This window comes from Canis lupus, chromosome 4 (genome assembly GCF_011100685.1).
Source record: "Canis lupus familiaris isolate Mischka breed German Shepherd chromosome 4, alternate assembly UU_Cfam_GSD_1.0, whole genome shotgun sequence".
In the NCBI taxonomy this organism is placed as follows: Eukaryota; Metazoa; Chordata; class Mammalia; order Carnivora; family Canidae; genus Canis; species Canis lupus.
Genome location: NC_049225.1, coordinates 69,571,371 through 69,598,734, shown reverse-complemented (window position 1 = coordinate 69,598,734; position 27,364 = coordinate 69,571,371). Strand labels below are relative to the sequence as shown.

At 43.0% G+C, this 27,364-nt stretch overlaps 1 protein-coding gene across 1 annotated transcript; it reads left to right on the top strand.

The window, feature by feature from the left end:
* Window positions 1–4,243: 4,243 nt before the first annotated feature.
* PTGER4 (prostaglandin E receptor 4) lies at window positions 4,244–17,543 on the top strand. The gene is given in 4 exon segments (NM_001003054.1): window positions 4,244–4,297; window positions 4,603–4,779; window positions 5,177–6,110; window positions 15,611–17,543. Coding segments are annotated over 2 exon segments (1,479 nt in total). The 5' UTR covers window positions 4,244–4,297; window positions 4,603–4,779; window positions 5,177–5,225; the 3' UTR covers window positions 16,205–17,543.
* Window positions 17,544–27,364: the final 9,821 nt, after the last annotated feature.

Sequence of the window (27,364 nt, the reverse complement as noted above, 5' to 3'; positions counted from 1 at the left end):
TAAGTTTTATAGCTCTTCTTAACCTATAATTTATTATTTCATTGGAAAATAGACGAAATACCTTGGCATCAGAAAAATCATATTCAAAACTGCTTTTTTATATGAGCAATCAAATCTCATTTCTTTTTAGATCAAACACTGTAGCTATTAAAAAAAAAAAAAAGACGAAGTTTTCTTATAAAATTAGCCTCCCATCTAATTCATTTACTTTCAAGGAGAGGAAGTAACCTGCCTCAGACTCATATCTTCAAGATACAGCAGTTTCAACTCAGAACTTTGTTTTCACTTTTTTTTTTTTTTTTTAAGATTTTATTCATTTATCTGACAGAAAGAACAAGAGAGCACAAGCAGAGGGAGCAGTAGGCAGAGAGAGGGAGAAGCAGGCACCTCACTGAGCAGGGAGCAGGACATGAGGCTCAATCCCAGGACCCTGGGATCATAACCTGAGCCAAAGGCAGACAGACGCTTAACCAACTGTGCCACCCAGGTGGCCCTTTAGTGTGCTTTGTGATCAACACCCATTAAGCTGGAGGTCAAGGAGCAGGCCAGGCCAGAGGTTAATTTTTGGTTTAAATTTCAAAAAATGGCAATCCTACATTTCTCACTCTGCTCCCCAGTTAAGAGCTTTGAACTTCTGTCGCAGGGATTCACTAAGCATCATACACACTCAAGTGATGGATTCTCTCAAGTCGTAGGTTCCATCTTTCAAATGGCCTAGACTGATGCCTCAGAGAGATAGATGGGTGTGAGAAGAAACTGAAATATAATCAGAATGTCCATCTTCTGGAGCATGTGGGTGGCTCAGTCCATTAAGCGTCTGCCTTTGGCTCAGGTCATGATCCTAGAGTCCTGGAATGGAACTTCATGTTGGGCTCCCTGCTCAGCAGAGAGCCTTCTTCTCCCCCTCCTTCTGCCTGCCACTACCCCTGCTTGGGCTCACTCTCTCCCTCTTTGTCAAATAAATACTTCTTTTAAAATGTCCATCTTCCTATAGAAGAGACTTCTGAACTAGTAAGGCTTTCCCTCTCCACCTAGACCTTCAAAAATGGGCAACATTAAGTGAACAATCCTCTTTCTTTGCCCACTGGCCCTATACACAATGGAAATGCACTGGAAATACTTGGGAGAAAAAAAGAAGTGAAAAATAAAAAAGGGTAGAAAGCCATCAGTTTGAGGAGTAAAACCGCTGGAGAAGGAAGCAACTTGAAGGAGTCAGTTGGTGGCAACCTGCCTCCACAGCAGTTAATTTATCACCCCATAATGATGTTGGGGAGTTAATCACAGTACTGACATACATACAAACTCCAGGCACTGGATTCAGCTTAAAATTCATCATCAGAAAATGATAATAATTGGCGACCACACATTTGAAATGTACCACTAAAAAGAGAAGGCAGTCATTAGAAGGCCATAACCACAACTGTGGACCTTCCCTCATGCCCTAGGTCAGGTTGATGCCACACATGTCATCCACTGAACCAACTGGGTGAACACATGGAAGGCAAATGTGTCCAAGGGTGCTGTGTTTCTGCACCAGATAGATGCCTTTTTCACTGTTTTTAGTATCCATCTGGCCTGTCATAAAAGAAAGCAAACACGATTTGCACAGGTCTGCTACATGAATGTTAGTGCTTTAGGAATGCTCTAAGGTCTGGCCAGGTTAGGCTTAGTAAGGGATCCAGGTCAGATCTGATTCATGCGGCTGCCTTCTTCCCAGGAATTACTACCTCTTTCTTATCCATTCCTTTGATCCATGGAAGATTCAACTTAGTCAAAGGGAATGCAGTGGGTAGGCTCCCAGCAGCCTTTGCTTTTAAACAGGTTCCCACCTTGGGGAGTTGACTCAAAATAGTCATCAAATAATTAGGTAAAAGAGAGCAATCAGTCAGGCAGTTCTTGGGCTAGTTCAAAACGCAAAGAGGATTTAACATTGAACCCAGGTCTTCCAGTACGAGAAGGAGGGATTGAGGTGAAAACTGCAAGGGAGGATATAAAACAATGTTTAGAATAAAAATCTCTTCCTTGAAATATACAAACAATGACAAGAATTGTCTATGTATTCATGAAAATTCTTTATTTCCTTTTGCAATGTAGATTGCTGGCAGAGTGTGAGGGAAACTACAATGTCCCAGTTTTTCAAATTAAGGAAACAAAATCGTTGTTTCCTAACCTTCACATTCTAGTTCTGAAGGCTAAACTTTAGCTTTAAGAATCATATACAGGTAAAAGAGGGTACAGGTAAACCTCATTAATTTTTTTTTCATTTGGTCTCCTGATTTCTCATTTTATTTTAATCTTCCTAGAGCTTCTGTGGAAAGACAATTTAAAGGACCAGTAAAAAAAAAAAAAGACAGTTCCATTGATAATAAGCCCAGCTTACCAATGACATCTAAAACCTGTCACTACTATTTCAGCAGTGTGTCTCACTTGTTATATTTAATATATTCTTCATCCTCAAAAAAATTAACACGTACCCCAATCCTGTTTTCCATTTGAGGAACTTCAAATGAAAAGTAATTTTAAAAAATTTATTAGCATAAAATGAGTATAAGTGGAACTTCCCACCTCCCCTTCATATATTTACTGACAACCACCTGACAGGGTGATAGTGATGTAATGTGGTTAGGGAAAAATAGGGGTAGAACGTGCAGTTTCATTTTTCTAGTGTTGACTTGTACTCACTGACACAACCCTAGAGGTTACTACTCAAAGAAAAGTATAGAGGACAGAAGTGGTTATTAGTTACCCTGACTGAGAGGAGACCAGGAAACTGACCAATCGGCAGCAATTATTTTTATAGACTCCTTCCAAATCACCAATATTCCTGGGGAAACAGTTTAAACAATAGAATAATGCCATATTAACATATCCATATGGCATCTTTAAGAGTGAGTGCAGGGATTTCATGTCCTGTAATGAGCTGAAGTCTGGAATGCCCTCTCTGGTTCTCCTGTTGCTCATCTGCTACCGGGCCGTGCCATTTGACAGTAACAGGAGGGCCGGATCAATTCTTACGAAGTTTGTTTATTCAAGAAATAACATTTAAGGAACGAATACCTGCTTATCATATCAAAGAATCTAGTTATCTGTTTAATCTATGAGGAGATACAATAGGTTAAGATGCATGTATGGGCACTTGGAAAGAAACTGTTCTAGGAATTTAAAAGGCCCACACGATCTCTTAATGCTTAAAAAAAGGAAAAACACGACGAAGCCGTTAGAATCACACCACGGAGTTTTGCAATCCTTTCTTTTTTGTTTTCGGTCCTGATTTTGGGAACCAGCGTACGAAGAAGGGAATAAGGAGGGTGCAAACACCCCCACCACCAGATAAACCAACCGCTTCAAGAAAAAAAGGCAGAGCACCGCGGCCGTTCCAGGAGTTCGTCGCGGAGGCAAGGACCGCGGAGTCCTCCCCTCGGGTGACCTGCGAGCCCCCGTCGCGCCCTCGGTCAGCCGGCGCGGCAAAGCCTTCGTGGGGCAAGTGTGCAACGGGAGCGCCCCGGGGCCAGGGCTCGGAGCTCGGCCCGCCCGCCCGGAGGAGGAGGAAGGTCCCGGCGCCCGCGCGGCACCTGCGGGTCACCTGTCCCCGCTGCCGCAGGGCTGCGCCGCCAGCGCCCGGGGATGCCCCGCGGAGCCAAGGCCGCACCCTGGGCGCCGCAGGCCGGCCGACCGCCTGCTTCCCGGGACGGGCCGCGAGCACTCGACACCCCGCGCGCCCCGCGGCCGCCCTCCCCCGCCGGGCACGCCTCCGCCCTCCCGCAGCCCCGCCCGCGCGCCCGCCCTCCCCACCCCGCGCCCCCGCGGCCGCGCGCACACACCTCGGCCGCCCCGAGGTGGGGTTCTAAGCAGGAGCCCCCCCGGCACCCAGAGGTGCAGACCCACGTGCAGCAGGTGCGAGACACAGCCCACTCGGAGCGGGAGGCAGTGGGGGAAGACGTGCCGGGTTCGCAGTCCGCCCCCCTGGACGCCCGGGGCGCGGCGGCCGGCAGGGCTCCCCCGGGGCGCACGGGGCCCACCTGCCCGGGGCGCGCGCCCACGTCTCCGCGACCCCGGCCCCGAGCAGGCGGGGCAAGCCGCGGGGAGCCGGCCCGCGCGCGCAGCCCGGAGCCCCGCCCCCAGCCGGCGCGCAGGCCCCGCCCCCTGCCCGGCAGCCAATGGGCGCCCGGGCCGCGCGCTGGGCGTCCCCGCCTCGGTCGGAGAAACTTGGAGCAGCAGAAAAGTTTGTACAGAGGCTGGAAGGGCGAGAGCAGAGCTGGGAAGCCGCGGCCGGGAGGGGGAAGATGAACGCAACCAGGTCAGAGCCTCAGGCCGAGGGCACCTCGAGCCGCGCCCGGGGCGTCGGAAGCAGCCTCCGCGGCAGCCGCCAGCCCCGATAGCTGCCCGGGGCCGAGGAGGGGGGCGGCCAGACGCCGGGCGGAGGCTCCGTGCCACCTGCGCGCGCGGCCCCACACCTGGGCGCCGGCCGCCCGGGGACCCGACCTGCGGGCTCGGTCGCGCCTCTGAGGGTGCGGGAGACAGGAGAAGGAGGAGGAAGGCCGAAGGACGAAGCCCGGGATCGGACTGCACTGACCCATCTCGCTGCCCTTCTGGTTCTCCCAGGTGTTCGAAAGCTTGCCACTGTGACCCCAGTTCCGGAAGCCTGGCAGCCACCGAGCCCCGGCTGTGACAGGGCAGAGGCTTGCCCGGCCCGCGCCGAGGCCGGGTTGAGGCGTGTCGTGGACGTCTGCGTCTTGACCCTGGGGGCCTCCGCGGCCGCCCCCGCCGCGGCCACCGCAGGTGAGAGGAGGGCTCGGGGGCCCCGGCCGAGGGCGGGCGGTGCGCTCCCGGGAGGAGCGAGTGAGAGCGAACCACTCACTCGTCCCTGGAGATGGGTCCTGTTCGTCTTGGCGGTGGGGAGCGTTGGGCGGGGGGAGGAGGAGAGAGCGGCGGCATCAACCGGCCGATCCCAAAGGCGGTGGGGTGGTGCTTCTGGAAGGACGTGTCCGGAGCCTGGGGATTTCGGTGGCCCAAGGTGGTAAGTGGCCACAAGCCACGACCCAGGATCCGGCTGTTCCTCTTTTTTTTTTTTTTTTTTTTTTTCTCATCACATCGTGTTTCTGGGGCGCGGGTCTGACCCCTTGCAAGTGGTCATTTCCGCTCACCGGTCTTTGCCTCCCCCCCTCCTCCCCCCCAGACCCAGCCTCGAACTCCATCCAAGGCCGCGCGTGCCCAGGGCCACCGCCATGTCCACTCCCGGGGCCAATGCGTCCGCCTCCTCCACCCCCGACCGTCCGAACAGCCCGGTGACCATCCCGGCGGTGATGTTCATCTTCGGGGTAGTGGGCAACCTGGTGGCCATCGTGGTGCTGTGCAAGTCGCGCAAGGAGCAGAAGGAGACGACCTTCTACACGTTGGTGTGCGGGCTGGCCGTCACCGACCTGCTGGGCACGTTGCTGGTGAGTCCGGTGACCATCGCCACGTACATGAAGGGCCAGTGGCCGGGAGGCGAGGCCCTCTGCGAGTACAGCACCTTCATCCTGCTCTTCTTCAGCCTGTCCGGCCTCAGCATCATCTGTGCCATGAGTATCGAGCGCTACCTGGCCATCAACCACGCCTACTTCTACAGCCACTACGTGGACAAGCGGCTGGCGGGCCTCACGCTCGTCGCGGTCTATGCGTCCAACGTGCTCTTCTGCGCGCTGCCCAACATGGGCCTGGGCAGCTCGCGGCTGCAGTACCCGGACACCTGGTGCTTCATCGACTGGACCACCAACGTGACGGCGCACGCCGCCTTCTCCTACATGTACGCGGGCTTCAGCTCCTTCCTCATTCTGGCCACGGTGCTGTGCAACGTGCTGGTGTGCGGCGCGCTGCTCCGCATGCACCGCCAGTTCATGCGCCGCACGTCGCTGGGCACGGAGCAGCACCCCGCGGCGGGCGCGCTCGCGGTGCCCTCCGCGCTCTGCCGCAGCCACCCGGCCGCCGCCGCCCCCTCCCCCGCGCTGCCGCGCCTCAGCGACTTTCGCCGCCGCCGGAGTTTCCGCGGGATAGCGGGCGCCGAGATCCAGATGGTCATCCTGCTCATCGCCACCTCCCTGGTGGTGCTCATCTGCTCCATCCCGCTCGTGGTGAGTGGCCGGGCGTGGGGCCCGTGCAGGCCCTGTCCCCCGCATCCACCCCCCTCCAGGGCGGGGTGGGATTCCGACACCCAGGGCAGGCCCAGCCTCCTCTAACGCCGCATCCCTAATGAGATGCAGCAGGTGCTTTTCTCCTGGGCCCCAGAGTTTCTTTCTCCGAAAGCCTCGTTTCCTTTCTCTCCCGGGACAGCCCCTACCCCCCTACCCCACCCCCCCACCCCCCGCTGCCTGACATTGGCCTTGAGCCTTCCGGGAACACCTGCCACTCTGTCAGATGTGGAGGGGAACCGCTGTAGCGTGACTGAGCCCCATCCTCCACCGAGAACCACAGATACCGGAAACTTTGCGGGGGGGCGGGGGGGCGGTAGTGATCTCTCTTTGTTATACGCCATTCCTTAGGGCAGTGGGGTTTGGGTGCTTTGATTTATGTATGGGTTTTTTGGGGGGTTGGTTTGTTTTGGTAGATTATGTAGAAGTTTAGAGCTAGAGAGATTGGATGCGTTTGGGTCTAGTCTAACGCCCTCACGTTACACAGGGCGTGACTTGCTTAAAATAATCTAGCAGAACTACAGCGTCAGGCTAGATTCCCTGCTCTTTACCGTGCTCTGCCCTGGGGAGACCTCTCATTACACACGTGGGTCTCGATTCCTACTGGGGGACAGCCCAGAGTCGGGTTCCTTATTTCTTTCTTGGGACCGGGAAGCCAGGTTTCTCAAGGGGCCTCCTAAGGGCAGGCTGATGTACGTGGGTTATTGAATTCGAATTCTCAACAACTGTGAGAGGTACACTGCCATTCTAAAGGAGGAGAAGCTCTAGAGATGGTCGTCTCATTATTGCCAAGCTGAAACTCTGCAGCTTGTGATGAACCTCAGACCCACCTGACTCCAAACCCTGTTCATATAATATTACATCATGTCTCACTCCTAGAACATTTCTAATTTTGGCCTTTGTACAGTGTGTGCATCTGAGTTTTGGCACACTTCACTTTTTCACTTTTAGGACACCGCCTTCTTTAAAATTGCCTTTGGGTTAGCTTTTAAAATATTACAAGCAGAAAGGTTGAAAATGCACCTGGCTCTCTACTTTGCCTGTCATTAAGATGGAATGCACCAGAAACTGATGGACTCCTACGCATAATACTTCATCTAGAGTTTCTCTTGAAAGCAATAGGTTCTGAGTTTTTCCATCTCTCAAAACACTGCATTTCTAGATATGCTAAACTACCAACTCAAAAACAGAGGGCTTCTCTTCTGATGATTGGGAACAAGGGAAAAGAAATGTAATGAGCATGTGTTATACCCTTCTTTCTCTTACTAATACGGTCCAGGGATCTTTAATATAGAAATATTATATCTGATAAAAGTGAGTGTAAAACAAAAGGAACCTAGATGTGGCTAAGAGCCAGCGTACAGTAGCTTCTTGACAATTTGTATAAACAGAAATAAATATAATTGGCCAGAAGGGCCTTTAAACCATTCCAGGACCCAATATAATTTACCACATAAATATATTTTACTGTCTGTAATGGCAACTCAGAATAGAGTGAGATTTTGGAAGAAACAAGCCTGCTCCTGCTAGGGCTCCCTTCTCTGGCTGCTGCCTTCTGTTTTGCAGAACAGTAAATGACAAAGTGAGTGGCTGTTATGTACAGAACATCCACTTTAAGGAACTGAAGAATTAGAGCAAGAGGTTTAGCAACATACACATATTTTTAAAACAGGAAGGTAAGCATATGAAGCTCTTGATGATTGCACAGTGACAGGTGAATTGTTTTCTTGGACTGAAGTGGTAGTCCTGGCCCCTGTGGTGCAGAGCTATTTATCACAAGGCCTTTGAAGGTATTTGAGAAGCTAGAGACAAGGAACTATAGGAGCTATATTTCTAGCCTGCAAATTAGCCATATTTTAACTAGCGAATACTATCCGCTGTTAACATAAAGTCAGTAATGTGCAGTAGATACTAAGAAATTTTACTCTGAAAATTGAAACTGGCTCAGATAAGGAATCACGTAGTAAAAGTACTCACATGCCCTTTTAAGTGATAAGGAATCATACAAGCCATAGTAGCTTCAGTGTAGTAGCCAGCCTTTAGTTCTGGCTAGCAAATTCTAATTTCAGAATCAGTTTAATTGTAAATTAATGATAAACAGTGAAGTCATTACACTACCCACCCACAGTTTGGCTGTTACTGGAAGAGTTAAAAGGGGAATTGACCCATAATTATAGTCTTCCTTGGCTTACTTCTACAGCTTTCTTGTGTTTTCATGTTTCTCATATTCCATTTGTAAATTAAGTTTAAAGTTTCTGAACCCTGACATTAAAGCAATCGGACCTATCTTCAGTTCCAAGGAAACTAATGAAGCACCTTTTTTACCTTTATCGATCAAGTTAGTTGCTAATCCTACTTGAGGAAAATCAAATCCTTCAAAACACTTAAAATGTGTTGGAAAGGCTAATAGAGCAAATAGAGTTTACTTGGAATTTCAGAAAGCTTGACATCGTGTATAAGGTTAACAAGCAGTCACTGAAAGGCAGCCAAATTTTGTCTTTTGGACACCAGGGAAGAAAAACTGGGGTGGCTCTTAGAGGGCACTTGATACCAAGTTTTATAGAAAAAAAGGAAATTTTGATTTGTTATCCAAAACACATGTCTCATAAATAGAGCTTGGAATGGAAACTTGGGAAAGCTTGGGAAATTAGTCGTAGATCTAGAAAATGCTAAACTTGAGAAATTTTCTAAAATGAGTCATAATCAATGAAGGGAGAAGGTGTAAGGAAATTCGACAACGTTACATGACAAAGATTTAGTGGGAAGGTGGTTCTTGTCATTTTGCCTATTCTTCTATATAAAACCAGTCTCTGGTTGTTTTTAAACACAGAAAAGGCTGAAGAAATGAGAGTCTGTGCTCGAGATAAATATAAGGGATTGAATTCTTCAGAAATATGCAAGCAAGACAGCCTCCTAAGGTCCCAGTGTTAAATACTGTAGCTAGATCAACTTCTGGTGCCCAGTTTTGCAGTTACTAATGTCAAGAGAACAATAAAATCAAATCTTGCACCTCAGGGCTAAACAGTTATGCTATAGGACTTGAAAAGGCATTTTTTTCCCCGTGCAGAAGCAAGCCGAGGCCCTGCATACTGCTTTACTTCCTTTTCTTATTTTCTTTCTCCTTACTCTGAAGTAACAAATATTCATCTCTGTTAGGGGTAGAATGGCCAATTTGATTCATCTTCTGCCTCGGACAAGTAAAACACAGATCTTTAGGAAAATAACTTCCTGTGAGTGTTTATTTGGTTGTTTACTATAAACCAGTTGTCTCTATAAAGCCCTCAAGACATTGGATCAAGAAAGATTGATTATAGCGGAGGAAAACTGTGTTAATAGATACATTTTTGTTTACTGCAGGCAAACTGGAAGTGGAGTCCTAGGACAACTGATAGGATTTCGGATGAGCACAAATCATATTTAAAGGCGTAAGAGTAATGCCATCAATTTGAGTACTCTTACAGCAGAACTTGAAGGATTTCATTATTTTTCAAATAAATTTGGCTAAGTTAAAAAAAAAAATAGCAATTCCTGAAAGCAGTGTTTTAGCCATAACCATGGAATCACAGACCTAGTGGTAGAAATGTTGAAAACTGCAGAGTAGCACATCAAAGAAAGGTATTCCCATATCCAGCATCTCGTCTGAATCGTGAGGAAAGCAGGGCTAGCCTGTATTTTCACTCTGCTCCTCAGTTTTCTCAACTGTAGATGAGGAATCTATATCCTTCTGCAACTTGCTGGGGGAGGGGGCTGGGGGTGTCTTAGTCTCGTGGACTTATGTGCTTTACTGACCTGTCAAAGCTTGGTTTTATGGAACATCTACTGACAAGATTCTCTCCCCATCCCCCCAGAGATGAAGTGATTAAAGTCAGAGTTCAAAACAAAACAAAACAAAACACAACACTTCAGAAATACATTTTCAATATAGAGACTGACCTGTAGAGATTAAGTAATTTGCCTGCAGGAAATGGCTAGTTAGTGACCCAGAGGGAAGAACGGAGCCACACAGGCAAGAACTCTTTCCACTCTCTTTTATTTAAAGATTTTTTTTTAAAAAAAAAAAAAAAAAAAAAAAAAAAAAAGATTTTTTTTTGTCATTAAAAAAAAAGTAGTAAGAATTTCTAGTAACAGCTGTGTCAATTTTGGATTCTTTACAGGGCAATTAGATAACTGAACACACACAGATAATTCCATTTATGTTCTTGGAACAGAACACATAGCACACACAAATCCCACTCCAGGATCTTGTCATTTACTGGAAAGTGTTTGTACTTTGACAGTCAGTTACTAAATCAGTCCAATCAAAATTTCAACGTTCTTTTTCAATTAGACATTCCCTGCTAACAGGTTTTTCTTACATAGGAAGTACATGTTTTTGATACCAAATCATCACCTCAAAGCTACTTCTAAGCTGTGGTTTTGAAATTACTCATATATTCCACAGTAGCCAAACTTCCACATACGGGTTACCAAAAAAGTGAGGACAGCAGACATATATGTTATGTGCTAGGCATGGTACGAAGCACTTTCATAATTTGTACATTAATTAGAAGGAGCAGAGCCAGGATTTGAACAGAGATACGTTTGATTCAGAGTTGTACATGTACGTCTACAACACACAACCTCCCTGTAGCTCTCCTGTCATCACACCTAGTTTTGAATTTATCATATTTTCTCCAAGTTATGTTCCAATGTTCCTGAATCCGCATCATCTTCGAGAAGTTTAAGATATTGTGATGCCTGCCGATATCAAAGTTAAACCACATGCATACATCTGCAGCTCCTAAAAAAATATTCACTTTTAAAATTGCAAGAGAGTATATATGGTTTTGGTATCCAGTGTGCTGTTTTAAGGTGTCTTTTTCCCCTGATGCAGAGGTGGTCTCGTCAGGAACACTCTTCTTCCAACCCTGAAAACTGCCTGAACATGTTTATTTGTGAAGCATATAAGGCCTGTTGGACAGGAATTCCAGAAAAGTGCTTTCACCTCCCCATTTGACACTGGAGTACTGCTGTCGATATTCCCATCTTAATCTGGACTGTCCCCTGCTTTGGGGAGAGCAAACCAAGTAACCTTTAAAATGAGGCAGAGATTGCTAAACTTTTTCAAGCATTATGGAGTGCATGGAGCTTTTGTTCATTTTTGTCTTTTTCTCCACCTCAAGTCCATCTCCAATGAGTACATGCTACAAAGGAAAACTGGTTTGTCTTGATTTTCTTTTTCAAATAATTTGACCAACTTTTGAGACTGTTTTTATCTGAACTTGAAATGTTGCTTTTCATACTCCTCTTTATTGCTATCCTGTGGGCTCCCCTTTGCTTAAATGACATTAAATAGCCAGGCTCAGTGGCTTATATTAATTGTAAGCTTGCACACACACGCCCCCACCCATGGAACTCTACAATAGGGCTTCCTTCATTCCCTTGGACACTAGTCAAAATCAACTACGGCTGTGGATGAAGTGAGACACAGATTGATGTGATGCTTTCCTTTCTTCTTGTCACCTTTGATTACTAAAGCCCATTATTATTTTTTACAACACTCTGGCTTTTCTAAAACGTCATAGAGATTTTATTTTATTTATTTATTTTTTTCGTCATAGAGATTTTAAAATAAAATGCTAACTCCTAATACATTTCCGGCAAATAGCTACAAATTTAATTCCTTTTATATCCATTACAACTGTTCAAAAATTTTCCTCCTTTCAGTACTAACCATGTTTCCTTTGAGGAAGTGGTGGGAGAGGCAACCAGCAGCAAAAGATTTCAATGTTAAAAATCTCAGAAATGTGCAAAGTTCAGACTTAACTAGGATTCTGTTCCGAAAGAGGGTCTTAGAGATGGCTCTGCAAGCTGCTGCTTAGGGGAGAGCCTGTGGACCCAAACCTCCCAGGCGGAGCAACACTGCCACCCAGAGGCTGTCACAAGTTCTCCCAGACCCTGCCTAGGTTTTTTTCCTGAAGACATGCACAGGGAAGGCCTGGTGCTAACAGATTTAAGTCCATTATTTTTTTTTTCATCTTTAGGAACGTAGTATGTCATGTGAATAATATATAAACCCCATGCTTTTTGCCAGTAATTCCATTGTCAGGAAATTATTCTTAAACAGAAAGGCAGCCAGACTGTAGGACAGAAAGAGCAACATGGAAGTCATCGAGAGACCTGGGTCTCAGACCAGAATCAGCCACCAACAGGGTGGCTTGATACGTTCTCAAAGCCTTCAGGTCTTGGTAACACTTCACCTGAACAAAGGCCCATAGACCGGAGGGCATCTCTCAGTGCCCAAACATAGCTCAGGGCCTCAATAAAGATTATAGAAAGGGGGCACCTGGGTGGCTCAGTCCATTAAGCATCTACTTTTGGCTCAGGTCATGATCCCAGAGTCCTGGGATCGAGTTCCACATCCAGCTCCCTGCTCAGTGGAGAGCCTGCTTCTCCCTCTCCCTCTGTTTACCCCCTGCGTGCATGTGCGCTTTCTCTCTCTCTCCCTCTCTCTCTCTCCCTCCCTCCCTCCCTCTCTCTCTAATAAATAAAATCTTTTAAAAAAAGATTATGGCAAGAAGAAACCAAAATGCTTTGTTTCACTAGTATTTCTTAGGAAAGGACTATAGACGTGTAGCTGATCAAGGTCTGAATTCCCGCTAAGGAAGAAATAGAAATATGGTTACAACTCACTGATATAGTTTCATCTACAAACAAGTTTCTCATGAGTTGAGTTTTGCAGATTAATGCAATTTATTTCTTTAAACATCTTAAACTTATTTTATCTAAACTGTTAGAAATCTTTCTGAAATATCCCATCTCTTTCATGGTGATTCATATATCATGAATATTACTTATTATACCACATGGTAAAGTAGCACTGTCCTCAAGTCTTGTTAAAGTTAGAGATAGTGGCCCCTAGTTATATGGCTCCAGCTCTGTTTTTGTGAGTTTTTTCTCCTTACGGTTTTTATGCATCCTCCTTGGCTGAGACTTCCCTCTTACTTCTCCCTAACCTAAAGTAATTACTAAGGGCAAGTAATAATTATTAAATAATTGCTAAAGACAGAGGTCAGTTATCTTAGAACCACTTTTTATATGAAGTGAGATTTTTATATAAAAGATCCTAGTGGAATTACAAGTAAGATCTAGACAATAATAACAATACTCTAAGAGTAAATTTAAGAGTGTACATTTAGCAAGTGCTTTTTCCTCTAAGGAACAAACTGTAGTCGTCTTTAAGTTTATATATATTCATGCTCTCTTCATTACGTCATTTGAAGTTCCCAGAAGTTGGCATTTGTTAGAATGAAATATATTTCATTAGAATATATTTATACAAATAAATATATTTATTTATCAATAAATATAATTTCATTCTTCCATGATTTTACACATGGAATTACCTCTATTTGAAATGCTATGTCCCGGGGATCCTTAGGTGGCTCAGCGGTTTAGTACCTGCCTTCAGTCCAGGGTGTGATCCTGGAGTCCCGGGATCAAGTCCTACATTGGGCTCCCTGCATGGAGCCTGCTTCTCCCTCTGCCTGTGTCTCTGCCTCTCTCTCAGTCTGTGTCTCTCATGAATAAATAAAAAAAATATTTTTTTTTTAAAAAAGAAATGCTATGTCCCTCCTTCTAAATTTAGCAAACTCTCCTTTATCCATCAAAAACTCTAGGCTAGCCTCCTCCCCCCACAGGAGACACCCTCTAATGCCCTCCCCTCCTGCTCTGGGGTAGGCGAGCCCACTTATGCACCTCTCCCGTTTCCGTTCATCTCCCTGCAGTCACAGCTGGTCTTCCTTCCTGTCTTCTGTGCTGTAGATTACTCCCTGCCTTCGAGAAGTTTGTGGTATTTAATGCAACTTTTTGTGGCCAGACCTATGGCAACGCCTAACACACAATAAATGCCTGTTATTAAATGATTAAATGCATGGAAGAATATGAGTAAATAAGTGATTATAATAACAAAATTTGTGAACCGCCAAAAATAAGACAGCACACAGGTTGTTAGGTCGTCCTTGCATCTCCTTCATTTATGCCTACCCATCCATGGTGGGCTGGCAGATGTGCCCTTTGCCATAAATAGCTCAAATTGCAGTAGAACGAGCCTGTCTTCTCTACTGGTCTGCGCAGAGGCGTTTTCAGCACTTGGCTCGAATGCTATGTAGACACAAAGGAGGGACCGATTCTTTATTCCTTTCCCTTTTTTTTTTTTTTTTTTGAGATTTTATTTATTTATTTGAGAGAGAGAGATCACAAGCAGGGGAAGCAGCAGGCTTCCTGCTGAGCAGACCTGAGCCAAAGGCAGGCACTTCACTGACTTGAGCCACCCAGGCGCCCCAGGAGGGAATGATTCTGACGGGAGTTTTGGGGGAGGATTGACCTAATGGTGGTTATTGAGCAAAACTACAGTTTGCAAGCAGCAAGGAGCCACTGAAAGTTTAGCAGTTGAGTAGCCCAATCAGATCTGCTTTCTAGAAAGAATCCTTTGGTGGCAGTTTGGAGGACGGATTGGAGAGGAGAGGAATTGGAGGTGGGAAAACAACTTGGGTGGCTGATACAGTAATTCACGTGAGAAAATGCAGTACAAGGGAAAGACAAAGGTCAGGAAATACAGAGGTCAGGACAGAAATGCAGGGCAGGGGGAAAGATTGGAAGAGGTTTTTGAGGGAAGAATTGGTAATACTAGAGGATTATTATTATAATTGGTAAAACGGACTGTATAGAGGAAATAGAAACTATTCTCTGGTCATTCTGGATGATAGGAGATTCAGCTAGTGGTTTGAAAGTTTCCAATGGACTTTATTTTTTTTAAGATTTTATTTATTTATGAGAGAGAGAGAGAGAGAGAGGCAGAAACAAAGGCAGAGGGAGCCTGACGTGGGACTCCATCCTGGGTCCCCAGGATCACGCCCTGGGCTGAAGGCAGCGCTAAAACGCTGAGCCACCCGGGCTGCCCACCAATGGACTTTATAATAAAGAAACCTGTGGACTTTTCTGTGATCATTGGATGGTTAGTTGACTTAAAGAATGGGTCTCATTTATATAAAAAGGCAGCTTGAATAAGGGAAATCAGTGACCATGGATGGAGGGAAGATACTTCATTGAATAACAAAAACTTAAAAGCACTCACAGAAATGAAGTTAATAAAATGTTTCTCAAGGAACTTCATGCATGTGTTGCCTGTACATACACTGCATTTTTGTAAACCATCCCTGATCTAAGGAAGACACCCATAAGGTAGTTTACAGAAATATTAATGTTACACGAACTCAAAACAAATGTGATTGTGCAATTGCAATTACCGGTTTCTCTGAGGCTTGTTGTGTAAGCTGCTCTTTCTTGGCACTTAATAACAGAAAAGAGGGCAGCTAGCTAATGTTATTAGGTTAGACACTGATGCAAATATTTCCCCAGTGGATTAATGACAAAATCTAAACGTGGGCATCTCATTTATGCAGGTACGGGTGTTCATCAACCAGTTATATCAGCCACGTTTGGTGAAAGAAATCAGCAAAAACCCAGACTTGCAGGCCATCCGAATTGCTGCTGTGAACCCTATCCTGGACCCCTGGATATACATCCTTCTGCGGAAGACCGTGCTCAGCAAAGCAATAGAGAAGATTAAATGCCTCTTCTGCCGCATCGGCGGGTCCCGCAGAGACCGCTCGGGACAGCACTGCTCAGAGAGCAGAAGGACATCCTCTGCCATGTCCGGCCACTCTCGCTCCTTCCTCTCCCGGGAGCTGAAGGAGACCAGCAGCACATCTCAGACCCTCCTCTACATGCCCGACCTCAGCGAAAACGGGCTTGGAGGCAGGAATCTGCTTCCCGGTGTCCCTGGCATGGGCCTGCCCCAGGCAGACACCACCTCCCTGAGGACTTTGCGAATATCCGAGACCTCGGACTCCTCCCAGGGGCAGGATTCAGAGAGTGTTTTATTGGTGGACGAGGTTGGTGGAAGCAGCCACCAGTCTGGCCCTGGCCCAAAGGGGAACTCTCTGCAAGTCACTTTTCCCAATGAAACACTGAACTTATCAGAGAAATGTATATAGTAGCTAAGGAAGGAAATACAGCACTATTTCTGGAAGCATATAAAATCCTGTGCAATAGACACATAAATGAGGTGTTTGGCTGTGCTCAGAAGGGCTGTTTTGTCCTTCAACTCACATTAAAGAACATCTGGGCTCTCTAGCACTTTTCAAACAATCAAGTTGATTCATACGGGAACCCATGGTCTGAAGCGCATTGGTTGTCACTTCACTATGACACAGGATTTCTGTCACCACTTGATGGCTGGGAAGGCCTACCCTCAGTTTTTCTACTTGATAGGAGGATGGCATAAGTTTTGCTATTTTCATAACATCCAGAGCTTTTTATCTGGCACACAGCAGCAGGCCAGGTACAGAAGGGCTCTATTCCAATAAACTATGAGGACTGATCTTGTGATTTAAGTGTCTCACTAAAGCATGAAATGTGAATTTTATTGTTGTAAATATGACTTAAGGTATTTAAAGTATTTTCTTCTCTGTGAGAAGGTTTATTGTTAATACAAGGTATAATAAAATTATGGTAACCCTCTTCTTCCCAGTATAACCAGCTGAAGTTGCAGATGTTAGATTTTTTTCATAAACAAGGTCAGGCCAAAATGTGGAAAATATACAATGAGACTCATAGCTATAAAACAGATATAAATTTTTAAAAGAAAGAGTTTAGTATTATAAAAGGAATAAAGCAAAATACTATTTTAAGACATGAAGACTATAGTCCAAAATATTAAAAGTTCTTTCCAAGCTATGTATTATAATACATAGTGAAAAATTTTTAGTGATGCTACATGTATTCAGAAAACTGTGATTTCAGGAGAAGCTAACCGCTGGTAAATATTTTCTACTTTCCTCCCCACTGATACTTTTTAAAATATGACAAATTTTAAAAAGTCTTAAATAACCCATAATTGAAGTGTGTAATATAAAAGAAGTCTAAGCAACTTGTTTTCCCTCTTAAACTGTTCATAGTTTTACTTTCCTAAGGAATGATCTAGAATATCCTTTAAAATGTAAGAGGAAGAAGGCACATTGCCCCGTGAAGGCCTTTATGATGAGATGTGGAAGTATCACAGATGCCATAGGAGTTTAACAACATTAGGAAATTGGACACATGAGGATAACCTTCTAGCAGTTTTGTGTAACACCCAGTGATGCTGTACACATTTGAAGGACCTTTCTCAAGGAACTACTAAGCATGTTTTGTTGCTTAAAGTGTTTTTGTGAATTGCTTGGTTGTAATTAAATTCTGAGCCTGGTAGTTGATACAGATTTAAGAAGCAGTTGTACCAACTGAAATTATTTTGGAGATTATAATAAATAAATACACTCAGTCTGAGTTCCATATCATCAGTTTTGGAAAACTTGTGTGATTTTTTTGTTGTTGTTTCAGGTCATCATCTACATCCTTTTAAATTGGAATATTTACATTGTTTTACTTTGAAGTAATGTCAAATTTATAGAAAAGTTACAATAGTACAAAGTCTTGGATCCACTTAATGGAGAATGATATTTAGAAAACAAGATCAGGGTGTAAGGTGTACTCAAAATCACATTTGTATGGTGGAGGAGAGTACAGGGGAGACCAAATTATGCCTAACTCACTGCATGTGGAGAACCCAAAGATCACAATCCACATAAGCTTGTGGTCCTTTCGACTTGTAAATTCTCTGAATCAGTACTTTTCCAGACTTGATCATGCACCAGAGTCATCTGGAGAGCTTGTGAGAACAGTTTCCGATTCTGTATGTCTGGAGTGTATACACTTCTAAAGTTCCTAGGTGATTCCGATGGTACCAGTATGAGGACACATTCAGAGTAATCCCTGGGAATGAGGTTGTGATTGGCCATTTGCAAGTTTTTAAAGATCTCTTTGGATGATGTCAGAAAAACAGGACTAGCATCTTTACAGACCTGAAGGCACAGTGATTCTCGGTTGAGATAGAGGCAGCTTAGAAAAGGAGCTTCTGGCCCAAGCCTGAGATGCTCTATTTTACCAGGCTAACCGATGCCTAAGAAACAACATTTTCAGAGAATATTTTACCTGTGAAAGAGGCTTTCATTTTTCTCCCATGTATACGGGCAATGAGAATCCCTGGATTTGTATATAAATGAAATACAGATATCATAATATACTGCATATACTTTATGTCACCTGTGTTAATGGAGGAAAAACAAAGCCTCATTCACAAGTTAACATTACTCCTACTCAAAACAGTCTCACTCATACTTCACTTCAGGTTCACCATCCAGAATACGGATTCTTGCTTATTTAATTAAAATAAAATCCACATATTATATTTTTATTTTTTTTTATTTTTTTATTTTTTTATTTATGATAGTCACACAGAGAGAGAGAGAGAGGCAGAGACACAGGCAGAAGGAGAAGCAGGCTCCATGCACCGGGAGCCCGACGTGGGATTCGATCCCGGGTCTCCAGGATCGCGCCCTGGGCCAAAGGCAGGCGCCAAACCGCTGCGCCACCCAGGGATCCCAAAATCCACATATTATAAAGTTTGCCTCCTATTTAGTATGTTCACAGAATGCAACCATATACCTGGCCATCCGCAGTCACTCCACATTCTCCCTTCTCCTTAACACCTGAAAACCACTTTATGGATTCTCCTCTTCTGGACATAAATGGAATCCTACAATATGTGGCCTTCAATATCAGGCTTTTTTCACTTAGCATAATATTTTCAAGGTTCATCCATGTTGTAGCATGAATCAATGCTTCATTTCCTTTTTATGGCTGAATAATACTTCTGTATTTCCTTTTTTAAAAAAATATTTCTGTATATCTGATAGTAGCATTTGTATACAAGTTTTTATGTGAACATGTTTTCAGTTCTCTATATACTTGGGAATAAAATTGCTGGGTCATGTTAACTATGTTTAATTTTTTGAGGAACTGCCAAACTGTTTTCCCAAGTGCCTTCCACCATTTTACAGTCCCACCAGCAACAACGTTCGATTTCTCCATATCCTCATCAATATGTATTACTGTCTTTTTTGGTTATAGCCATTCTAATGGATATGAAGTGGTACCTCAGTGATTTTGATTTGCATTTCCCTAGTGACCAATGATATTGAGAATCTTTGTACATGCTTACTGACCATTTGTAATTTTCTCTAGAGAAATGTCTATTCTAATCCTTTGTGCATTTTTATCTTTTATTTTTATTTTTTTTTAAGATTTTATTTATCAGAAGGAGAAGCAGAAGGAAAAGCAGACTCCCCTGTGGGGAGCCCGATGAGGGAATCGGTCTCAGGACCCTGGCATCACAACCTGAGCCGAAGGCAGTCACTCAACCACTGAACCACCTATGTGCCCCAAACCCTTAGAGCATTTTTAAATTGCATTATATGTCCATATTAGTTTGTTAGGGTTACCATAACAAAATACCACAGACTATGTGGCTTCAAGCAGAAATCTATTTTCTCACAGTTCTGGAGGCCGGAGGTCTAAGATCAAGGTGCTGACAAGGCTTGGCTTATATCCTAAGGCCTCTCTCCTTGCCTTGACATGGCCATTTTCTAGCTCTGCTGTCACATGGCCTCCTCTCTGTGTATCTGCTTCCCTGATGTCTCTTTTCTTATAAAGACACTACTCATACTAGATTAGGGCCAACCGTTATGACTTTGCTTAACCTGAATTATCTCCTCAAAGACCCTACTTCCAACTACAGTTACATGGGGTCAGGGAGAGGGCTTTACCATATAAATTCCAAGGAGATATATATAATTCAGTCCATGACAATGGCTTTTGATTGTTGATTCTGGCTTTTTTTTTTTTTTTTTTTTATTCATGAGATAAGATGAGAGAGATGCAGAGACATAGGCAAAGGGAGAAAGGCTCCTTGCAGGGAGCCCAATGCGGGACTAGATCCCAGGACCCCAGGATCACAACCTGAGCCAAAGGCAGACGCTCAACCACTGAGCCATCCAGGCATCCCTGAGTCTGGTTTATTAAAAGAACAGCCAAGGAAGAAAAACTTCAGCAGTGTTTGTCATCCATTCCACATCTATCTATAAAACGTACCAGCTATGTTATATGAAGACAGTTTCTTGCAGGAAACTTGTTCCCAAACATCTAGAGCTTCAAACTTTCAATGAAAGAAAGTTCTGGTTTTCTCACTGGCTGGTGTTAAACTCTACCTGGTCCCGATAGGACACAGCAGACAGAAAGATAATCTTAACTCCAACTCCTAGTCTTTAAGACAATCTAACCAACAAGTCAAGTGTGTTAGGGAAGACTGTGAGATTGGTAAAGCCATTAAAGTAGTACCTTGATGAGAAAACCATGGAATATAAAAGTCCTTTACCAAAGTACAGCTACCCTCTCCATGAGTTTCTTACTGGGGTCATAAACACAAAAGCATGGGAAAACCAAGGCATTGTAACTGTAAGCTATGGCTTTGGCCTTAAGTTTAATGCAGAGCTATCTGCATGATATGAGACATTTTCCCTAAACTATAGGCACTCTTCACTTTCCCAGAGTTTGCATTACATCACTTTGCTTCTACAAAACACCTACATTAGTATCTGTTTTCACTAACCAAAAGAAATCCAAAGAAGATCTTGGCTTTTGCCAAAAAGGGTGAAAAGCAAAAATAGCACTCAGCATTGGTTTTGTCTTGAGCCATTATAGAGGCGTGCAACCCTGAGCAATGATGGTGGCCCACAAGCCTGCCCCAGGACCCATGCTCAGCATCTCACCACCAAGCTGCCAGAGCTTGAACCATGTCTGTGAGTATCTTTGCTTTATCTGGAGTTCTTGTGTGCATTCTTTGGCAAAATGTGTCCAAAGATTATATATATACACAAGGGGCCCTAGTGGGGAGCCTTCGGGAAGAGGCTGGTCCCTTAGGGCCCTGGCTCTGAGCGTCCTGGCAGCTTGGGCCCTCTCTGCCCCCCTGTCCCCACTCTCCCTGGGGTTTCCTCCCGGAACCACAGAGCCTGCTGCATTTGCCTGCCCGCTGCCCTGCTTGGCGCCTACCCCGGTGACCCACCCCCTGCACCCCAGTCATTTCATCCCTGCTGACTGTGTGGCCTGGGGATTGGAGTGGGGCTCTCTCATGGTGACATGTTTACAGCTGGGTGTGACTCAGTAAAGTGGATTTTTTTCTTTTTTTTAAATTTTTTTTAATTAATTTTTTATTTATTTATGATAGTCAGAGAGAGAGAGAGAGAGAGAGAGAGGCAGAGACACAGGCAGAGGGAGAAGCAGGCCCCATGCACCAGGAGCCCGATGTGAGATTCGATCCGGGGTCTCCAGGATAGCGCCCTGGGCCAAAGGCAGGCGCCAAACCGCTGCGCCACCTAGGGATCCCTAAAGTGGACTTTTTTCAAAAAAAAAAAAAACTTTATATATATATATAAAGTCTAAGAGAGCTTATTTTGGGAGTTTGAGAAAACTCAAAATTTTTTCCATATAAATTAATGGTAATTGCTTCTTTACTTGACACCATTTCAACTTATGAAAGGTTCAATAGTAATGATCTCCTTTCAGATGGCAGTGAACCTCTCCTTGTAATAGCTTCAGAACAAAACAAACTGGGAAGTGTGCTCTCTTCCACTGCTCTCCCCACCACCTTCAAATGTAAATCTGAGCTGCTCCAATACGATCGATCGCAAGGTGGCTCTCCAGGTACACAAGAAATGGAATCAGAGAGAAACAGCCTCACCGCAAAAGAGAACATTTGACCCTGTTGTTTGACATGGTGCTGTCTTGGGTCACACCTGGGGCTTTAGTTGAAGGCTGGTAGCATTTTGGAGAAAAAAAAAGAAGGATAGCTGGGGCCTCTTAGCCTTATATCAATATCAATGTCTCTACCATTCATTCATTATCTTATCCTTACCTTTCTAGGTCATCCATCCACAGCTTGGGAGATAAAAGAAGAGTACATCAAATATTCCTATGTCCAAAAAAAACTGTTAACCATGGCAAGTCCATGCACTAAATCTGAACAATTAGGTCATTATTTCCTTTTGATAAGGGTTGAAACAAGATTCAATGCAAGGAAGATGCAAAGAGCATTCTGAAAGCAAGAGCTCAAAGCAAAAGCTCTGTAGCCAACCAAGAGGATGTGCAACCAGACTGAAGCAGGAGAGGGGGCTCTAGAATCTCTCTAAAGTTAAAAAAAAACTTTGACAGGGCAACCCTCTCAGGTCTCCTCCCTCTTTGGGAGCTTTGTATTATCACTCAATAAACTTTGTTTTGCTGCTCCCACCCACAAAAAAATTTGACAGACTACTTAATGTTTGGTAATACTGACAGTAGTATTACATTTCTATTAGATAGTCAAGGGAAAAATTAGTAATATATATATAAAGCTACAGAACAACAAAAGCAATTATTGACTCCAAGAGAAACAAAGTACAAAAAAGGTAAACTAATATATACGAGATGACACTAACTACGTGTAATAATTACCTAGTCCTATTAAATCATGAACATAGATTGAAGCCAAAATTATAATCAATTTTACTGGGAATGGAGGCAGGAGTCATAAATAAATATATCAGGGGAATGTAAGAGAGCTAAATCAATTCATCTATAGCACAAAATCAAGTTCATGTCATAAATTTCTAAAAATTAAATCACAACTAGAGAGGCTGCTTTTAGGCAACAGGCTGGAGCAGCAGAAATAAGCAAGGCAAAAGGGCCCACAGTGACCACCACGCTGACACCAACAGACTCACGAAGTTGTAGACCCACACTGACCAACAGGCTCTTTACAACTAGACACAGTTCCTAAGGTTACCAAAAAAGAGGAAGTTCTGCACAACCCCCATAGCCCTCACCCAGCTGTACATAGGTGGCCTGTCACTGCCGTGGCCCAGGACACTGTCTCTTCTTTGCTGTCCTCCTGGCTGCTTTCTGGCAGTGTACTCAATACACTTCTTTCACCACCCATGCCATAGGCCCCCAACTCAATCGGGACACCCCACAGCAATGATAGACACCAATCCAATTTGTAAAGATTTTATAGTCTAAAAATACCAAGTATGCTTTTGAGATTCTCATACACTGTTAGTGAGGTATAAAATTGATATAATCATTTTGAAAAAATGAACTTGGCACTATCTTCTGAAGTTGAGGTGTGTACAACACCACCAGTATGAATAATAAGTGGAGGGATTGAAACATATCAAATATGTCTCAATGCCTGACTTCACAATGATACCAAAACAAGATGAAATACCTCACTAGTCACCTTTGGAGGACACTAAGGAACAAACATCTTATTTTAAAAAGTGCTAAATAAAGGGAAAAAACAAAGCCTCCACTAAATAGACTACCTTTACTACATAAATTGTTTCCCAAGGTCATAAAATAGTTGATGAGGGGAAGTTTGTTTTTTTTTTTAAAAGAAGTTTTCTAGGGATGCCTGGGTGGCTCAGTGGTTGAGTGCCTGCCTTCGGCCCAGGGAGTGATCCTGGAGTCCCACATCGGGCTCCCTGCATGGAACCTGCCTCTCTCTCTCTCTCTCTCTGCCTATGTCTCTGCTTTTGTGTGTGTCTCTCATGAATAAATAAATAAAATCTTAAAAAAAAAAAAAAGGAAAAGAAAGAAAGAAAAAAAAAAAAGAAAGCTGAATGGCCATTCGCCTGTGTGGGGAGCATTACATATTTAAAAAAAAATGTTTTCTAGCACGAAAAGACTAACAACTAACAACACTTTTTAGATGCTAGTAAAATAACAGATCTAGGCAATGATAGTCCATGGCTACTGATACTATAGAGACATCAGAAATATTTTACTTCTGGTCTAAGGACCCAAAGACACCTATAATGTATTCTTGCCCAAAAATTGAACAATTCTGATAAATTGATAGGAAATGTAAATATAAAGGAACATTAATGACATTAGGTGGGATGCAATAAACAAAGCACAAAATGTAGAAAATTCTTAAGGACAAATGATTTTGTTCCTTGAAAAATAAATTGCAAGGAAAAAAAAGGAAGGGGAACCTATATGATAAAAGTTTAAGAGGGGCTCTTGGGTGGCTCAGTCAGTTAAGCATCTGCCTTTGGCTCATGTCATGATCCTGAGGTCCTGGGATCAGGCCCCATGTCTGGCTCCCTACTCAGCAAGAACTCTGCATCTCCATCTCCATATGCTCTTTCCCCAACCCCACTCCTGCATGTTCTCTCTCTAATAAATAAATAAAATCTTCTAAAAAATAAAAATAAAAAGTAAATAAAAGATTAAGAGACATATCAACAGATGCAAAGAATGGACTTTTGGATCTTAATTTAAATAAAACCATACTATTACTCAAAGTGGCATAATTGATAAGACCTACAATGTAGCTATTTTAAAACTGATTTTATAATTTAAAACCCTTCCCAGAAGAAAACACTAGGCCCAGGTGACTTTACTTGTTAGTTCTAGTAAACGCTATTGAAAGAAATACCAAATCTACAGAAACTCTTTGAGAAAAGAGTAGATGGGAATACTCAATTTTTTTTACAAATGAGGTCAGCATTATTCTGATTCAAGAACTACAAGAGAACTACAGACCAAATTCCTCGTGAACATAGACATAAAAATCCTTAATAAAGTATTACCAATTTGAATCAAGAAAGATCTAAAAAGGATAACCCAGCATGACTAAATAGGATTTATCCCAGAAATACAGTTGATTTGCCACTAGAAAAACATATGTAACTCATCATACAAACAGGATAAAAGAAAAATTATAAGATCTTCTGATAGATGGAAAAATACATTTAACAAAATGTAATTACAGGGGAACTGGAACTTCCTCAATTTAGTAAAAGACATGTATAAAAACACTATAGTAAAACAACAACAACAACAACAACAACACTATAGGTGCCATCATACTTAATGGTGAAAGACCAGAAGACTACCAACAAGGCAAGAATGTCCACTCTCACTGCTTCTATTTAACATTGTAGTAGAGGTTCTAGCCAGTGCAATAAGGCAAGAGATGGAAATAAAAGGCATAATTTGGGTTTTTTTTTAAAGATCTTATTTATTTATTCATGAGAGACACACAGAGAGAGAGACAGAAGGAGAAGCAGGCTCCATAAGTGGAGCCCGATGTGGGACTCAATCCCAGGACCCTGGGATCACGCCCTGAGCCAAAGGCAGATGCTTAACCACTGAACCACCCAGGCATCCCTAAATGGCATAATTTGAAAAGGAAGAAGAAAAACTGTCTTTATTCACAAAGACATATTTATATGGATAGAATATTGTAAGGAATCTACAAAAAGCTAATTCAACTAATAAATGAAGTATCAAGGTGGCAGGCTACAAGATCAACACACACAAAGAATCTATTGTATCTCTATGTAATAGTATCAAATTGGAAAATAAAATTTTAAAAACACCCCTTGTGATTGCATCAAAAAATATAAAATATTTAGAGATAAGCAACAAACATATGGGCAAGACCTATTCACAGAAAACCAAGAAACATCATTAAGAGAAATTAAAGACCTTAAACAATGACAGTTATACCACAATCATGAATTCAAAGATATGATATTGTTAAGATGGTAATTCTTCCCAAACTGATTTGTAGATCCAATGCAATTCCAATTAAAATATTAGCAGACTTGTCTATAGAGACAAGTTAATTCTAAAATGTACATGGAAGGACAAAAAAAAATTTTTTTTTAAGAAAAAGATGTATATGAAAGAGCAAAGAAAGTAGAATAGCCAAACATCTGGGGAGGGGGTAAAATTGGAAAAACCACGCTGATTTTTAAGACTACAATTTTTAAGCCACAGAAATTAAGACAGTGTGGAATCGGTGTCAGAATAAACATACAGGTCATTGTAGCAGAATACAGAACTCAGACCTGCAGAGAAATGGTGAACTGATTTTCAAGATGCAAGGTATTGGACTGGCTAAGTCAGTAGAGCATGCAACTCTTGATCTCAGGGTTTTGAGTTTGAGCCCCAAGTTGGGTGTAGACATTATAAATAAATAATTTTTTTAAAAAAATGAACCTTGGCCTTTACCTTGTACAGCACATAAAAACTAACTTCAAATAGATCACATAACTAATTATAAAAGCTTAAACTGTAAAACTTATAGAGAAAACATAGAAAATCTTTCTGGGGATCCCTGGGTGGCGCAGCGGTTTGGTGCCTGCCTTTGGCCCAGGGTGCGATCCTGGAGACCCGGGATCGAATCCCACATCGGGCTCCCAGTGCCTGGAGCCTGCTTCTCCCTCTGCCTATGTCTCTGCCTCTCTCTCTCTCTCTGTGACTATCATAAATAAATAAAAATTAAAAAAATAAAATAAAATAAAAATCTTTCTTAAAAAAAAAAATCTTTCTGATCTTGGAGTAAGCAGATTTCTCAGCACACAAAAAGCACAATCATATATATATACATACACACACACATTTAAACATAATATAATATATATATTTTATAATATATATAAATTGGACTTCATCAAAATTTTAAAATTCTGCTCTTTCAAAGTTATCATTAAGAAAACAAAAATGCAAACCACAGATGGGGATAAAATATTTACAATGCAAATATCTCATAAAGTTTTTATCCAGAATAGAGAAAAAATTCTTACAGTTCAACAATTAGTTAACCCAAATAAAAAAATCAGCAAAATATTTGAACAGGTACGTCCCAAAATATATACAAATGTCAAGCATATGAAAAATGTTTAACATCAGCATATGCATATTATGCATATTAGAACAAGGAGATATACTACCCATCCACCAACGTGGTTAAAATGAAAAACAATGACAATATCAAGCATTGACAAGGATACGGAGCAACTGAATACTTTTAAAAATACACTGCTTGTCAGAATGAAAAATGGCACAAATACTTTGGAAAAGTTTCACAGTTTCCCCTAAAGTTACACACATACAACTTGCCACAAAACTCAACAATCCCTGGACACCTGGGTGGCTCAGCAGCTGAGCTCCTGCCTTCATCTCAGGGTGTGATCCTGGGGTCCAGCGATGGAGTCCCACATCGGACTCCCCATGGGGAGCCTGCTTTTCCCTCTGCCTATGTCTCTGCCTCTCTGTGTCTCTGTGTCTCCCATGAATAAATAAATAAAATCCTTGCAAAAAAAAAAAGACTCAACAATCGTTATCTCCAGGTATTTCACCAACAGAAATGAAAACACATATCCACACACAGA